General features: G+C 51.7%; 1 protein-coding gene across 8 annotated transcripts in view; it reads left to right on the top strand.

The window, feature by feature from the left end:
- Positions 1-16,474, top strand: part of PPFIBP2 (PPFIA binding protein 2) — a 130,347-nt gene that overhangs the window by 112,381 nt on the left and 1,492 nt on the right. For 5 of the 8 annotated variants that reach the window (XM_045194000.3, XM_024559086.4, XM_045194004.3 and 2 more), the window contains 13 exons: positions 306-363; positions 1,305-1,346; positions 4,205-4,343; positions 5,928-6,069; positions 6,706-6,834; positions 9,101-9,251; positions 9,539-9,650; positions 9,885-9,973; positions 10,286-10,408; positions 11,618-11,743; positions 12,435-12,623; positions 13,648-13,818; positions 16,011-16,076. In XM_045194000.3, the coding sequence (XP_045049935.1) occupies positions 306-363; positions 1,305-1,346; positions 4,205-4,343; positions 5,928-6,069; positions 6,706-6,834; positions 9,101-9,251; positions 9,539-9,650; positions 9,885-9,973; positions 10,286-10,408; positions 11,618-11,743; positions 12,435-12,623; positions 13,648-13,818; positions 16,011-16,076 (1,537 nt within the window). Of the gene's footprint in view, positions 1-305; positions 364-1,304; positions 1,347-4,204; positions 4,344-5,927; positions 6,070-6,705; positions 6,835-9,100; positions 9,252-9,538; positions 9,651-9,884; positions 9,974-10,285; positions 10,409-11,617; positions 11,744-12,434; positions 12,624-13,647; positions 14,385-16,010; positions 16,077-16,474 lie in introns of those variants that run through there. The other 3 variants (XM_071221443.1, XM_024559090.4, XM_045194001.3) reach the window with 2 other exon arrangements.

Below are 16,474 nucleotides of genomic sequence, written 5' to 3'. Positions count from 1 at the left end.
TGGTCTTTTACAACCACAAAACAGCTCCCATTCATGCAACATAATTGAGTGTGTTTTAGCTTTTTGAGGAATGCCAAGGACTTTGGTTTGGATTCAGGTGATGCGCTCATGCCCTCACCGACACACTGGCTACCCCCAGATGGGCCAGTCTCATCTCACATGTAATGAGGGTGACGAGAGGGTGGTTTTTCCCGAGCGGGACCCAGAGCCCAGGACAGACTACTCGCTGAACATTTGGAATGCCCTCTGCATCAGTGATGCTCTGTACCTTCTTCTCCAGGAACTCTTCCTTTGTGTTTTCCCAGGGCTCTGAAAAAACACTCCTGCAGTCTAGAGGACTTGAGAAGTGACTCTGTGGATAAGGTCAGCCCGTCAGTCTCTCCATGTTTCCTGAGTTACTTCTTGGTGCCTGGCACAGTGCTGGGACACACAGGCGAGGTCCTGGTGCCCGCCTTGTAGAGGCTTTCATAAAGTTAACGGGGAGGCAGGAATTACATGAATATTTTGAGGGAACCAGTCAGGTGTGGCCCAAGACATCATGGAGGCCAAGCAAGTCAGGAAATGCTGCCTATAGCTGATGAGGAAAGATGTTGAGGTGGGCCTAGGTGGGTTTGGGAAATGGGGAGCAGGAGGAGGTAAGATCAGGACCACGAGGCATATCAAGCCCAAGAAGACCTCAAATACTGGCCCTGCATCTCCAGTAATACAGAGATTCTGAATGAGGAAGTAAATGTGGGTAACGGAGGTAATCCCAGGAGTGAGCTACAGGATAGAAGACTGGAGAAGAGGTTTTTGTAAGAGTCTGGAAAGATGAGGAGGGCTTTGCGGCCCCTTCTGAGCATAGCTCTTGACCATGTGGGTGACCCCTGTGCTGGAGGAGGCAGTCACTGCCTCTTGAGTGAGGATGTCGGAGACCAAGGGGTCCTGCCCTGATAGAGCACCTTCACTGAGCCCCGCTGCACAGGACCCCTTGGTCTCCAGCCGTGCACCAGCCTCCCTGGTGACACAGTGGAAAACCACAAGGGCTGGAGGTGACAGGAGCCACGGGCCCATTCCATAGCTTTGCTCCATGGTCATGTGCCTCTTGCCCTTTCTGGTCAGGCTTCTGGAGGTTGCTCAGGACATCTGTCTGTGGGGTTGGACAGTGATCTGTGTTTCCTGCTATGGATGGTGACTACCTGGCACAGAGATTGGGGGGGGGGGGGGATGAGACTTGCAGATTCCAACTGGTCCTGAGCTGTTGTTTTTGACTAACACAGATCTCTCTTTCTCCACATAATCGAAATCTTTTTGTCATTCCATAGTGTGTCGATGGGAACAAACTCTCTCCGGCGGGAGAACCCAAGGTACGTGAAGTACACGTCCCTATCACCTGTATGTGATCGTACTGCTTCCTAGAGTGTTTTCATTTAGCACATTACAGCTTTTGTAACCTTAAAATATGTTAACTCCAAGGGGTGAGAGGGTGAGAGAAAAGACAAAACCTCCTGCTTTATTGTACCCGCACCAGCGTGTGCTTTCCCCTCCGGTACCTGTGGGGCAGGGTTTCTGATTACCCTCTTCATTCTGTAGGCTCAGAGAAACTCACCGTTAACCAGGCAACGTAGATGTGGTCTCTGGGAAGGAGGTGTGCTCTCAGCACACAATTAAACGAGTGTGACAGCTCTCATTCTTTCTGTGTTCCTATGTCATGGTTAAAAACACAGAAGTGCACTCAGCCACGGCCACAAGAACCTTTTTACAGCATCCCCTAGCATTGGTGACCGAGAGCTTGTTACCCCGTAAGACACCCCCTGTACTCTCTCCTGGCTCTGTCTCTGAGCCACATCTTCTGGGCTTCCCTAGCATGTGCCTCGCTGATCCTGGCTCTCCCTCCGGAGCCCATGACATAAGTCATTCTCTCCTGCTCCTGACAGCTCTGGAATTGGAGTCCCGCAAGCCCACTCTGAGTTAAACATCCTCTCGTGTGCACAGATCACAAACCTTTGGCATTCCTATCTGTCTCCTTGGATGGATCCTCTGACCGTGCCCTGGACCACGCTTGTGCGTGATGTTCCTGATGGGTCTTTCCTGTGTCTTCCTCCAACTAGAGATGCTCTTGCATTGCTGTCACTCCAGGCCCCGGCACATATTTTCTGTGCCTCTGTTTGTGTGCTAGGCTGGAGACAGGAATTGTTTTTCTCTATTTATAAATGATGAAGGGTTCTGAGAGGCTAAAGAGAAAGAGCTTTGCCTGAGGTGGTCTGACTCAACACCTGGGCTCCTCCCACGCCAGTGTGCTGCCTCTCTGTGCTGGGCAATCGGTTATATGCTGCTGCCTGGCTGGGAGTTCTGTTCCTCCATAGCCAGGTGTACACTTCCTGGAGACCAGGGAAGCAGACCTGGTTCAAGCCTTTCTGTCCTCTCCTGACCCTGCACAACCACCTCTGTCCCCTCCTGACCCTGCACAACCTTCTTCTGCAATGAGTTCTTTCTTCCCACCTTTTCTTCTTGGATGAACAAAGTGAAGAGCCCTTTCCATTGCCTTCAGTTCCTTTTGTTGTCTTTCTCACTGGTCTGGCCACCTCTGAAGTCCTTCCTTGGGTTGGGTCCATGTGCTCTACTTACATCAGCTCCTCAGCAAGCTCCCAGGCCATGGCCGAGGCAGTGGCCGTGGTTGTCTCTGCCCTGTCTCAGGAGGGCATGTGTGATGACGCAACTGGAAATCTGTTTTGAGTCTCTCCCACTCCTATATGTATAATATGGAACTTGGAGTCATACCCTTCAATTGTCTAAACTTTCAGAATTCTGACTTCCCCACAGTCAAGGGTTCACAGGTCTGACTGTGCATCAGAGTGATTGAGATGCTTGTTAAAAACACAGACTCCTGGAACCAAGTTGCAGCTTGGAAATTTATATTGGTTTTACAAGTGCCCCAGGTGGTTAGGAAGCAGCCAGTCTGTAGACTAGCACTTGGAAACTGTCGGTCTTGAGCCCATGGCTGACCAGGTCCATTCTCCACCTATGGGTCACCATGAACTTAAAAATCACGTGGTCTGAGTGAAGTAAAAGTCACTCAGGTTCTGGTGATTTTTACTTCACCCCATTCTTTCAGAATTCTTTGAGAATTTAGTCAACTTTTCCCATATCCCTCCTTTCTGACTACTAATACCCAATTTATAGGGCATTAGTAGTCAATGTCCGACGAATGAATTGGATTTCAAACAATTTCTAGGATGTGCATTTGTAAGCAAACTGAATTCAGAAATTTGGGGGCGCTTGGCTGCTAACTAAATGAAACTTCAAAAGGTGGCTCAGTCGCAGAAGTGGCCTGTTTCTAATCTGACTTGTCCATTTTGACATTGGCTTTGTCTTCCATATTACCTTTCTTCTAGTCCAACCAAGTGGGTCCAACCAGAGTTGGACTTCAACTTTTTGTGTTCTTTTATTCTCACTCAAATGCATTCCACCATGTTTCCCTCAGGTTTGTGAATTTAGGGGCCATTATAACTTTCTTGACCTTAAGTCCAATTCTTCTTTCCCTTTTAATCAACCTGTGTCTTTGGGACACGTTCTATGGCCTGGGCCCATTGCGTCGGGCCAACCCTCATGCAGACTATGACCCTAAGTCCCTAGTGGACTCCATGTTGGCACGTCGTAGCCCGCTCACTCATTTTCCACTGCCACCCCCCCACCCCCTGAGTGCGTGCATACCTTCTCTCTTTGCCTTAATCTGATATTTTTCAAAGATACTATTATCATAACATGTAATAATTAAAATATATATTAGCTACATATAACATATTAACTGTTATATATTATATAATAAAACAATAGCTTTTATTATAATTCTGGCTTATATATTCAAAGAGCTCAAAGGGTAATTTACAACAGTTAATTCACTGAGCCTCTGAGCACTAGACCGAACGCAAAGGCCCCCTTTGCAAAATGGCTCCACTTCCTGCTTAGAGTCCGTTGATGTCAGCCCTGAACTTGGCCTTTACTCCATCCCTGTATCACTGTGTGTGGCCTTAGGCAAGTTTCTTCCTTTCTCAGCACTCTGGTACCCTTTCCTGACATGGACTAAATTATCTTGAGGGATCTTTGAGTCAGCCTGAGTGAAAAAATGACTCTTGGAGAACAAGGAGTTGTTCCTGCACCCAGACTTCCTAACTGGGTTTGGGTCTGAGACTGACAGCTAATTCAGCACCTCTCCTTCCAACAGGACAGCCCTTTCCCAGCGGAGCACAAATACCCCACGTTGCCTGGGAAGCTTTCAGGAGCCATGCCCAATGGAGATGCTGCCAAATCTACTCCCCTTGCCTCTCAGCCTGACCCCACAGGAAACAGCCTGCTGAGGCTGAGTGAGTGTCCAGCCCCTGGGCTGGTGACCCCTGGAGCAAGTAGCCTTGGCACTTCCAATTATTGTACAAGATCCTGTGCCCACCACAGCAGCCCACAGATGGAGCATGATGGGGGTGGGGGTGAATAGGACAACTCATACCACTTCCCAAGACTCTGGCTCCCTGTCGAGCCCAGAAAACCAAGGTGTATACCCACCCTTTCTTTCCAGGTGCAATTATTCCACCCCCGTCTCTCTTCTTCTAGTCCTCCTCTCTTCACCCCCTTCCTGTCCTTCCCATCATTGCTCTTTTCCCCCCCTCTGACTCCCACTCCACCCTTCCGGTCCCTTTCTCTCCCTCCTCTGTCATCCTGATCTTCTCTTTCCTGTCTCTGCCTTCCTCTCTGCATCCTCTCTATTTCCAGTAGGATGATCTTATGTGCTACCAAGGGAGAGCATTTCCTTAGAGAAATGGAATCAGTGGCCAGTAGGCAAGGATGTCAGTCCACAGGTATCCTTTTCGTGCTTAGGACCATAGACCTTGGAGATCTTTGCTGCTTTTCAGGTGTAAAAGGCCCAACAGCAGCAGCCGATCAATGGGGCCCAGCAGGGAATGTCCTGGGCCTGGCAGGGCTCTCCCTGCCCCGACTCCTCACCCCCAGCTGTCCCTGTGCCAGCCCATGTGTTGGCTTCCGCCCTTGGCCAGTTCTGCCTGTGGCTGTGGGAACTCCAGATAAGCCCCTGAATGACTGTGTCCTGGTGGCACTCGGACTCGCGGCGGCTTTGAACATTCTAGTCTGACTAAATGAGCCCTGGCACCTGCCCAAGCTGTGTGGGTCCCAGTGTATGCAGCCCCTACCATTCTCCCTCCCTCCCCCTGCGTGTGGGCACCCCACCTGCCAGGAAGTGGCTCCGGGAGCATTTGGTCCCCTCACATGAAACCTCCTGTCAGTGCGCTGACCCTGTGGGCCACGCTTCATCACCATGCACCCCTTCCTTCCTTGTGGGATTATTTTGCTTTCTGTTTGAGTTTTTCTCTCTTGCTCGATGACTCTCTTGTTTATTTCTTTGCTTCCCTGTAACTCTGGTGGGCTGGACTTGGGCCTCTCTTGCTTCTTCATGTGGCTTCTCTGCTTCTTGGTTGGCTGGAGATCGTGGCCGGAGTGTCAGTGCCCCCGTATTAGGTACTGTACCCTTCCAGGTGAGGTGGAGAGTGAGATGCCCTGTTGCTCTACCCTGACACCCCCTCCCAAACACTCAGCCAGGTCCCCCCCTGCCATCTGCCTGCATTCTCCAGTCCCCCTTGGGAAAAAGAAAGCAAGCTCCTTGTCGGAATTACCTGCAAGTTCTTGGACCCCAAACCTTTAGAATTTGAAGACATGAGCTCACCCAGATTTGAAATCTTAAGCTCACTAATTCCTCAGAGAAACCTGGAGTGTGCTTGAGCCCCCTACTGAGATCTTGGTGTAAAGTTCTTCCCTGAAGGCAGAGCTGGGCAGACTCTTCCCAACCCCCACTGAAGGGTGATGGTCCAGGCAAGGGGGAAGTTTCTAAAGATCATGTCCCTTCCTCTCATTCACATTTCATCACATTCTTTCACTCTCAGGAGACACAGAAAGTGGTTGGGACGACACTACTATGGCCAATGACTTCTCCTCCACCTCATCCGGCACCGAGTCGGGCCCCCAGTCTCCCCTGACACCAGAGGGTAAACGGAGCCCCAAAGGCATCAGGAAATTCTGGGGAAAGTAAGTTGGTGATGATCATAATGATATTGCTTGTCATTCATATTCTTCTTGACTAGGCAAAGAGTCTACATAAACCCCTATTCAATTAGACATTGAAACAACAGTAAAAATAGAGAGGTCACATTTAGAGGCAAGAATTTGAGTGACTTTTTTAGGGCCCAAGGGAAAGGGAACTCAGAAGGCACCCATTAAATACAGCCAGCTGCCTTGCGTGCCATTCATCCTAGGCATCCCTCCATCCCTCACCCCTGGGCACGTCTCTGCAGCTCAGCCACCCTGTGCCTTGGGAGAGACATGTGTGAGACCGATTTCTTCCTTTTTAGGGGTCAGTCTGTATCTTAATGTTTGAAGATAGAAAACTGACTTCTTGCTGGCCCAGCTGATGCAATCTGTGAAATGACCAGAGTTCTCTTTCACTCCCATGGGGAGTGGCCCAAATCCCAGAAGCAGGAATAGAATTGAGGTTTGGATCTGGCCACGGAGCTGTCACAGGTCATGATCTTTGACCTCTGGGGAGGCACTGGGAAGCAGTGCCATTGGTCCTGGGCCTGGCTGGTGTGGCCCTGTGCAGGAGGGGGCCCTGGCTGCCGCTTGCAGACTGTCCCTGACAGCCTCTGTGGATGCCTCTCCACACAGAATCCGAAGAACTCAGTCAGGAAATTTCAACACTGATGCCCCGGGGGTGGCAGAATTTCGACGAGGAGGGCTCCGGGCAACTGCAGGGCCAAGACTGTCGAGGACCAGAGACCCCAAGGGTCAGAAAAGGTAAGGCTTTCTTTAGTCCATCTACAAAGAACTGTGTGAAAGCCTGGCCAGGGTGGAGCCGGGGGCGAGGGGGTGCGGGCAGGGACTGGATGTGCCAGAGTCAGAGGTGGAAGGCAGGAGCTCCTAGTGCAGAGCTTCCCAACCTTCCCCATTTGACGTGAGTAGACGTCACTCATGCTTACAGGTATTTGGAGGAAGAGGCGAGAGCGTTTTCTTGTCATTGTGGCCCTCTAAGGAATTCCCTCACTTAAAGAACAACTCAATCAGGCATGCAAAAAAATATTTTTTAACCAGCATGTTAGGGGTACTTTCCTGGAAGGAATCTTCTGAAATATCTAGTCTTCTAATGTTCCATAAATCCCCATTTTTTTAAATGAGTATAAAGTTGCTTTGTCAACTTCTTCCCTCTCACCACCCCGCAAAAGACTCTGTAGGGATTTTAAGTGTGCCATTAATATTCACAGTTTACATGCAAAATTGATGTCTCTAAAGTTGATGGCTTTGAGCACCCAGTCATCCTGTCCAGAAACACGACCTGGCTCTTCATTTGTTCACGTCTGTTTGTGTTGCTCAGCCCGGCGTTACAGCTACCGTGCCCCGCCAGCCCCACACACGGTCACACAGGACAACGCCCATACATCTTATCATTTTGGTTGCTGAGAGTGGGATTTATTAATTATTTTAACAAAAGAAAATGTTAGTGGCTGTGCATTGATGGTATATAGAGAATTGTTGATTTGTGTATGCCATGTTATGGCCCACCTGTGTACTACCTGTGCGCATGTTATAACTAGCCATGTGTTACATGCGGTATTGCCTGTGTGCGCATGTTATAACTAGCCATGTGTTACATGTGGTATTGCCTGTGTGTGCATGTTATAACTAGTCATGTGTTACATGCGGTATTGCCTGTGTGCACGTTATAACCAGCCATGTGTTACATGTGGTATTGCCTGTGTGTGCACATGTTATAACTAGCCATGTGTTACACGTGGTATTACCTGTGTGTGCATGTTATAACTAGCCATATGTTATATGAGGTATTGCCTGTGTGCACATGTTATAACTAGCCATGTGTTACATGTGGTATTGCCTGTGTGCGCATGTTATAACTAGTCATGTGTTACATGTGGTATTGCCTGTGTGCACATGTTATAACTAGCCATGTGTTACATGTGGTATTGCCTGTGTGTGCACATGTTATAACTAGCCATGTATTACACATGGTATTACCTGTGTGTGCATGTTATAACTAGCCATATGTTATATGAGGTATTGCCTGTGTGCACATGTTATAACTAGCCATGTGTTACATGCGGTGTTGCCTGTGTGTGCGCATGTTATAACTAGCCATACGTTACACGCGGTATTACCTGTGTGTGCATGTTATAACTAGCCGCCTTCCTGAGTTCTCTTAGGTTTTCTAGGTGAACTGTCATATTATCTGAAAGGAATGGCTTTATTTTTACTTTTCTAATAGCTATACTTGTTTTTATTTTGTCTCTTCTTATACTGGCTACAACTCTCAGACCAGTGTTATTAATACTAATTAAAAATATGGTTTTTTTAGAGGCTTTAATATGAATGCCCCTACTGTTTCATTAATAAATAAGGTATTAGCTGTTGTTGATTGGAGGGTTTTGGGTTTTTTTTATGTTAGAGAACTGACCCCCATTTCCTAGTTTCTGAGTGTTTTCCTAAAAATGGTGTTGCACCCTGTTGAAAGCATGATTCAACTGTGGCTCTTCATCCTAATGGGGCTCGTGACACGTGTACACTTGTGCACGGACAGGAGCACATGTAAACATGGCCTCACGAGGATCACGCACCTGCCCCATGCTCTTAGTACTTACAGATTTGCGGCTCAGGCCAGGCATTTCCCAGGGAACTCTAGCAAGGGTGTCTAGCCCCGCGGCCTGTGGGCCGCATGCGTGTGGTGCAGCACGGCTATGACTGCGGCCCAACACAAAATTGGAAATGTACTTAAAACCTTTTTTCTGCTCATCAGTTTTAATCAGTGTTTGTGTATTTAATGTGTGGCCCAAGACAGCTCTTCTTCCTCCAGTGTGGCCCAGAGATGCCAAAAGTTTGACACCCCTGGGAGGCTACCCCAAATGAGTGTGCTGTAGTGGAATTCTTTTCAGCTAGATCCCATGGTGGGGATGGTTTGTTAAAACATAGCTCCCCTTTTGTGAGGCTCAGTTAGGTTCGGATGGAGCGTCAGGCCCTCCCACTAACAGGACAGGGTGTTTTTCCTGCTTCCCAGTGACGCCAACGCCCCCTTCGCCCAGTGGAGCACAGAGCGCGTGTGTGCGTGGCTGGAGGACTTTGGCCTGGCTCAGTACGTGATCTTTGCCAGGCAGTGGGTGACTTCTGGCCACACTTTACTGACAGCTACCCCTCAGGACATGGAAAAGGTAAGGGCTGAACCTGAGACCAGGAGATTCCCATTTTTCCCCAAATCAATGCCTGGAGAGGTGACCATTCCCCCCCCCCCCCGCCCCGCCCCACTCCTCCTCCACCCTCAATCCACATACAAGGGAGTGGAGAGAGGAGGCAAGACTCCCTGTCTCTGCAAATTGACCCCTTGACACTGTGCAGGGTTCCACTGCCTCCCAGGTGGGATGTCTACACCCACAGAGCATCTTCGGAGGGCCAAGCCGCCTGCCGAACTTCCACATCTGTCTTCATCTTTCAATTTCAGGAGCTGGGAATTAAGCACCCTCTTCATAGGAAGAAGCTGGTTTTAGCAGTAAAAGCCATCAACACGAAACAGGAGGAGAAGTCTGCGCTTCTGGACCACATTTGGGTGACACGTAAGGGCAGGCATATGTGTATAACGTTTCTGGCAGCTCCTCGGGGTGGACAGAGCTTCCCTGAGAATGTGCCGCCAAGACGGCTGTCTCCTTGGGAAAGGCAGATGGGTCACTAAGCCTTGTGGGGAGTGCAGCTGGAGCTCCAGAATGACCATTCGCGGCCCCCTTGTTTTGGCATCCACCCTCTCCCACTCTCGTGAGTCCTGACGCCCCTGTTTCTTCCCCTCTGTGCAGGGTGGCTTGATGATATCGGCTTACCCCAGTACAAAGACCAGTTTCACGAATCCAGAGTTGACGGGCGCATGCTGCAGTACCTCACTGTGGTAAGGGCTTTTCCTCTCAGTATTTTGGTTGTTCCTGTGAGCACCCAGCTCAGGTGTCCCCGTGGTGGCTATTTTAACCTTGATTCCACCACCTCCTCACATTGTTAAGGTCTTAAAATCATGTCAGTTGTCACATAAGCAGTTCCAAGTAGCCAAGTGCACACCAAGTACAAACAGGGAAGAAAAGCTGTCGGTGTGCCCGTGTGCACCTGCTGAGATGGGGTTGACTTGTCTGTTTCATCTGGGAAGGAACCTCAGGGTTGTTTTGTCACTTTGGAAACTGGTTCATCAACCAAAACCTTCCTCTTCCAGAATGATCTACTCTTCTTAAAAGTCACCAGCCAACTACATCATCTCAGCATCAAATGTGCCATCCATGTGCTGCACGTCAACACGTTCAACCCCCACTGCCTGCACCGGCGGCCAGCTGATGAGGTGAGGGCAGGGCGGGACTGTCTGGGTAGCCCTGAGCCAGGGCCCCGGTACCACTGGGCGTGAGAAAACAAGAGTACCATCACCGCGAAATGGCTGCCCGTCGGACCGCAGAGCTTGGGATACTCTCCTTCGCTAGAGCTCTGTGGCGCCCCAAATACCCCATGGCCTGTACTTTGTGGGCCACAGGGCCCACTGGACCTCTAAGTTCCCACCCTCCCCCGGGGAGACACATGCTATGGGCCAGACGGCAGCAGCAGCGGGTCTTTCAACGCCATCATGATAAAGGAGATGAGGAAGTGGTGCACAGAAGAGGGAGGGTGGAGACAGATCGGAAAGATGGCTGTTGAAGGAGGCAAAGGCGAGGAGACGAGGTGCCCATAAGGAACCCGACAGTTTGGAATAGCTCTCCCTCTTGGTAGATAGGAAATTCACTAGCCTCCGGTCCCAGGTGCACAGGGCATCCATGAGCAGGTTTTGCTAGAGAAGAGCTAGCATAGGTAGACAGACCAGCCCAAAATGCTGGATAAGTCTGTATAATGTTCCGTGAACCGCAGAGTTCTTGGTGGGCCCTGAAGCTAACGGGCTGTGACAACACCCTGTCTCCTGCGTTCTCGGGAGCTAACTCTAACTCTGCCGTCAGATTAACTCAGCTTCCTGAGGGACTAAGGACGTCCACCTCTACCCTCCATCACCTACTTTTTCTGTATTCAACACATACGTGTTGAATGTCTTCTACATGTCAGGCACAAGCTGGGTGTTTTGAAGACCTGTTGCCACTTGAGGGCACTTAGGCACGAGTCTCTTAACGTGTGCTCTCCTGAAACATCTGGCCACACTAGGGAGACTCTCTGTCTGTCTACAAAACACTCTGCTCATAATTGACAGTCCACTGTGAAGTTGTGTTGAACCACTGAGTGAGTGACTGTATGCCTTTTGAGACTGTTGGGTCCAAAGTTCACCAGAGAATGAGGGAAGAGCCGGGCTCTGAAATAGACGTCTCAGTGTAGAAAATCCTGCAAGGTGCCATGAGAGCTCTATTTCTTGGAAATGGAAAGGCCCTCAGGCCACTGCTGTTGCTGCCTACGCCGCTTAGGCGTGCGAGTCATCGTCTGGGGGGGCATGGGGCAGGCTCATTCCCCGGGGCCGCTCCACACAGCACCATGGTGGGGTCTAGCGGACCTAATTTCTTCATTCTTCTTGCCCTCACAGAGTAACCTTTCTCCTTCAGAAGTTGTGCAGTGGTCCAACCACAGGGTCATGGAGTGGTTGCGATCCGTGGACCTGGCAGAGTATGCACCCAACCTCCGCGGGAGTGGCGTCCACGGAGGTCTCATCGTGAGTGGCTCTCTGGACTGGCCCCTGACTCAGTGAAACTGGGCTGTTCAGAAACTGCTTTCTTATGGGCTAGACTGAAGTCCTAGTAAAAATAATTGATATTTCATATGAAATCCTTGTATAATTCGAAGTCTCATCCTTGTATACATCAAAATCACAGAGTGTTTTTGATAACTTGTGGTTGAGAATTAATATACTCCATAGAAACAAGACGGCTTCTGGAAGGACTTCTAGCCGCAGACCCAGAAGATTCCAGGGCAAAGGGGTTGCGTGGGAGTCAGCCCTCAGCCCCACCTCCTCCTAAGGGAACATGGGGGCTGGGGAAGTGAGTGGGAGGCCACCCAAACCTAACTTGCTCTTGCCGAGATACAGTCCTTATCATCACTCGGATCTGTCAAGTGGCAGAGCCAGTGGGGAAAGGAGGAAGGGGTGGCTTGGAAGTCACCCAGAGTGGACCCTGGGGGGCAGCCTTATCTAAGAGGTCACAGTTCTTTGGTGGCCTGTGAAAATGAGATGGTCTGCTCAGAGCCAGGCCCCATGCCGGGTAGATGGGGGGAGCAGGACCCAGGTCAAGTGGGTGAGCTTCAGCCCCTGCCCTAGAGTCCCTCCCAGGCCCATGAGGCCATTTCTTAGTGTCATCACCTGGGGCCACCACTGTCACCACTGGGTGGTTTGTCTGGTTTCTCCTTAGATCCTGGAGCCACGCTTCACTGGGGACACCCTGGCTATGCTTCTCAATATCCCACCACAAAAGACGCTTCTCAGACGCCACCTAACCACCAAATTCAATGCTCTGATTGGTCCCGAGGCTGAACAGGAAAAAAGAGAGAAAATGACCTCACCAGCTTACACACCACTGACCACCACAGCCAAAGTCCGGGTGAGTTGCCGGACCCTTTCTGCAGCGGTCACAGAGGCCTCCCTTCTGGCCCTCATGTGGTATAGCAGCTGAGCCAACCCCTGGAGCCAAACCAGTGTGTGCCACCCACACGAGGAGGCTCTCTCAGCCTCTGCTCCAGTCTCGTGTCTGTTAGTCTCCATTAGGCCACTTCCCTGCCACTCTCGAATCCAAGGAAGAAGTGCAGGTTTCTTTTCACAGACATCACGTGCAGGAAGCACTTATTCTCAGGAGGCTAGGAGCTTGTCTACCCCAAGCTTGCCTTGCTGAATTTTCCTGAGTCCGGGCTCCGGGCAGTCAAGCCCAATTTTATGCCACAGTGCTGTGGGGTATCTTGGTCAAAGCTTTCCTGCCAACACAGGGTGTGTTCCTCTTGGCATCTGGCCCCGGTCACCCTGTGGAGTGGCCGGCACATAGCTATCCAGAGGCCCCGAGGTTGTCCAAGCACCAGCACCGCCCTCTGGGGCTCTCTGAACACCACAAAGCCCACCTGACCTGCCTGAGCCACATCGTCCTCAGACCATGTCCTTCCCAGGCCTCCTTCACCGAGGGGGCAGGACAGGAAGTGTGTCTGGAGGAGACAGGCAGAAACACTGCTGGGCGGAGTTGGAGAAGGGCCACCCAAGGCTGGCCCACGTGGCTCCACAAGGGCAAGAGGAAGGAAGGGAGAGCTCCCTGTGTGGCACCAGCCGCTGTGGTGAGGCAGGTCCTCTAGGCTTCCCAGCGCCCACCCCACCCCTCTGGGAGGTACCACCATCACTACTGGGGCAGCAGGGCATGAGTTTCAGGAACGGAGCCTCGAGGAGCAGCTCTCCATGTTCAGGATTACATGTCTGTTGGTCTTTCCCCAGCACAGAAATTGCTTACAGGAGCTCTATTTTGCTGAGAATTTTCTGGAAGCAGTTGGCCTTCCTTCCCTCAGAAGCTTGCTGTGCATTGTATTGTCAGTCATACTTGCACACCAGCTTGGTAACCTTCTCATAATCTTGCATTTGCTGTGTTTTAGCCAAGGAAACTGGGATTTTCACATTTTGGAAACATAAGAAAAAAGAAGTTCGATGAATCCACGGACTACATTTGCCCAATGGAGCCCAGCGACAGTGTCCCTGACAGGGTCTACAGTGGCTACCGGGGCCTCAGCCCACTTGATGCCCCCGAAGTGGATGGGCTGGACCAGGTGGGACAGATTAGCTGATGCCTGTCACCTGTCCTGTCTGTGCACCCTGAGAACTCACAGTAACACCGTGTGTGTCACCGTATAACTGCATCTCATCCCCTGCACACGCGCATGACTCTCAGAGGACAGTCCAGCTACTGTGCACCCCCGGGCCGGTCTCTCTCTCAACCCCGAGGGTGGCCTGGGTGTGGAGTTGCACCTTTGCTAAGGGGCCAGACTTTGGGAACTGCTGCCAAAGGTGGACTGGGGAGGAAAGACACTTAAAGATGCCTGTACAATTTTAGTGATTCTATGTCCATCTTCAGCACCAGTGGAAATGTGCGAGTTTGGACACAGGTCCAGAGACCATGGACAATCCCCAGAGGCTCAGCTCTCGGTCCCCCCACTGTGCTTCAGCTGAGGGCCAATCTCAAGTGCCTTAGGCCTCGGGCCACAGCGTCTTGGCTGAGGTCACAGGGACAGCAGCAGGGCTTTCTGCCGCAGTGACGATGTAACTGTGATGTGCCTTCCTACACAGGTGGTCGCTTCCTTCTAGTAATAAAAACAGTATTTATGTAGAAAGCAAACAGAGCAGCATGTCTTCAGTCTTGCTGGGGGAAGAGAGCTGAGCACATCTGGAGACGGCATCCTGCTCCCTGCACAGCTTGAGAGCCAGCAGCACCAGCCTGGGCCCTCAGCCGGGTGCACACAGGGTTGCCAAGTGTCCTGGATGTGGGGGGTGGGGCCGGGAAGGACCTCCAGCCCATATCCTTTAGAGGAGGTCCTGTGGCTTCAGGCTCCACCTCCCTCGAGTCCCGTGCACATCCTGACCGTCAGCCACATCTGTCATGCAGCCCCCAAAGTTGGTTTCCGTTTCAGCGGCGTGAGCCACCTAGTGAAGGGGTGGTGGGGAGACAAGAAGGCGGCCTTGCTGGAAGGACTTTCTGTCCTTTTACATGTTTTTCCAGCTTCCGTTATGGACCTAGCTGAGCCTGTAACCTTTGTGGAGGTTGGCCCGTCTGCGCTGGCAGCACTGCAGCAGACCTGTCCTCCCGCTTTAGAGGCTGACTAACTGATAATGCACCTTCCAGACGGGGTTCATCTGGCCAAGGACTGAGGGAGCCACACGCCTGGCTAGTCTGGGCTCCTGCTCTTGAGATTCCAGTTTGCCCCAGGGCAGCTTTTGGCTCCACTTGGTCCCCCAGGGCCTCATCTGCGGAAGCATAACAGCCTCATCCAGACTGTCTGGAAGCCTGGGGCCTTGTGACCCCACTGAGGGCACTCTGATTCTGTCCTAGATGGAGCCAATGCTCAGATTTGCTTCTTAAACTGCCTGTCACCTCAGGCCATGGCCTCTAGTCTCCCCTGAAGTCTGGCCAGTGAGAGATGGACAGGCTCGCCAGCTGGCATGGCCGGTGTTTGACGCTGGTGCCTGCTCCTCAAGGCTGGCACCCAGGCTCTGCAGTTGGAGAGCCACATAGGGCGGGCCCTGTCCCTTATTTCTTATCCCACTCAGGGGATCCCTGCATGTGCCTGTTTTCAAACTCTGCATGGACTTACGTCACTAATTCTCTGTGCAGCCTTAAGCAAGGCCTCTATCCCTTTGTGGGCCCCCATTTTCCCACCTGTAAAATGAGGGGTTGGTTATATGTGATGCGATACCCTCAGAGGATGCTTCCAAATTTACAGTGCCCAAAAAGTTCAAGGGAGAAGGAGCGGGCCAGCATTACCTGAAGGTGAAGGGAGGGGAGGGCTATCCCGTTAGTGAAGCAGCTCCATCAGCAGCTCCCTAAGGATGCCCACCCGGGCCTAGACCAGGCCTCAGCGTCTGGGGACCTGTTGGTGCCAGAAATTGTCAGTGTACTCAGCCTCCTGAAGCCCTTCATCTCAGCTTCTGGAAATAGAGCACTGAACACATACTAAAGGGCCTTTTCTGACAGACCCTGCCTGTGCCCTGCACTGGGGTACTCTTAGAGCTAGTGCCAGGGTGGGGACCCAGGAAAGCGTGTACACGGCAGTGTGGGTACTAGAGGCTCTGCTTTTCCCCGGGGACAGGCAGCATGTGCTCTGCCCACCTGTCACTCTCAGGGCCTGGCCCACTCCTTGTCTGCACCCCTAGTGGGCATACCTGAGCAGGGCGGGACTCGCATGCTGTCCCTGTGAACCATGAGTGGAGCCCAGGTGTGCTGACTGGGCTGCTGCCCATTTTGCAGATGGCACCTTCGGAAGGCACTGTGACGCAGATAGGGCTCCTCTCCCAAGACATTCACCGCCTCACGGTAGGACCCTGACCCTCTCTCCACAGTAGGTGTCGGGAGGCCCCGTGAGTTTGGTGAGGTGGTGTACAAGGCCTGGGACAGCCCTGTCCCTACTCCAGAGCCTGTGTCATCAACACCTCTGCTGGGAGAGGACAAGGAATGGTGCTGGGTGCTGAGGCCAGAGCCTGAGCCAGCCCCGAGCAGCAAGTGGTGCAGAGGCCTTCTCCACTGGCCTGCTTCTGGGCCTTGAGCTGTTCAGGGCACTGGGAAGGGTTATGGACCTTGAGCAAAAACCAGCTCACACGTGCTAGGCCTCAGGTCCTCTTCCCATTCTCAGAGCTGCTGGGAAGGAAGAGCATCTCAGAGGAAACTGGGATGCTCAGCAGCTCTGGGTCACCTGCCTAGTCAGCCCAGTGCCC

This window comes from Desmodus rotundus, chromosome 5 (genome assembly GCF_022682495.2).
Source record: "Desmodus rotundus isolate HL8 chromosome 5, HLdesRot8A.1, whole genome shotgun sequence".
In the NCBI taxonomy this organism is placed as follows: Eukaryota; Metazoa; Chordata; class Mammalia; order Chiroptera; family Phyllostomidae; genus Desmodus; species Desmodus rotundus.
Note: the sequence above shows the minus strand (reverse complement) of the source record. Positions and strands in the feature narration are given on the sequence as shown.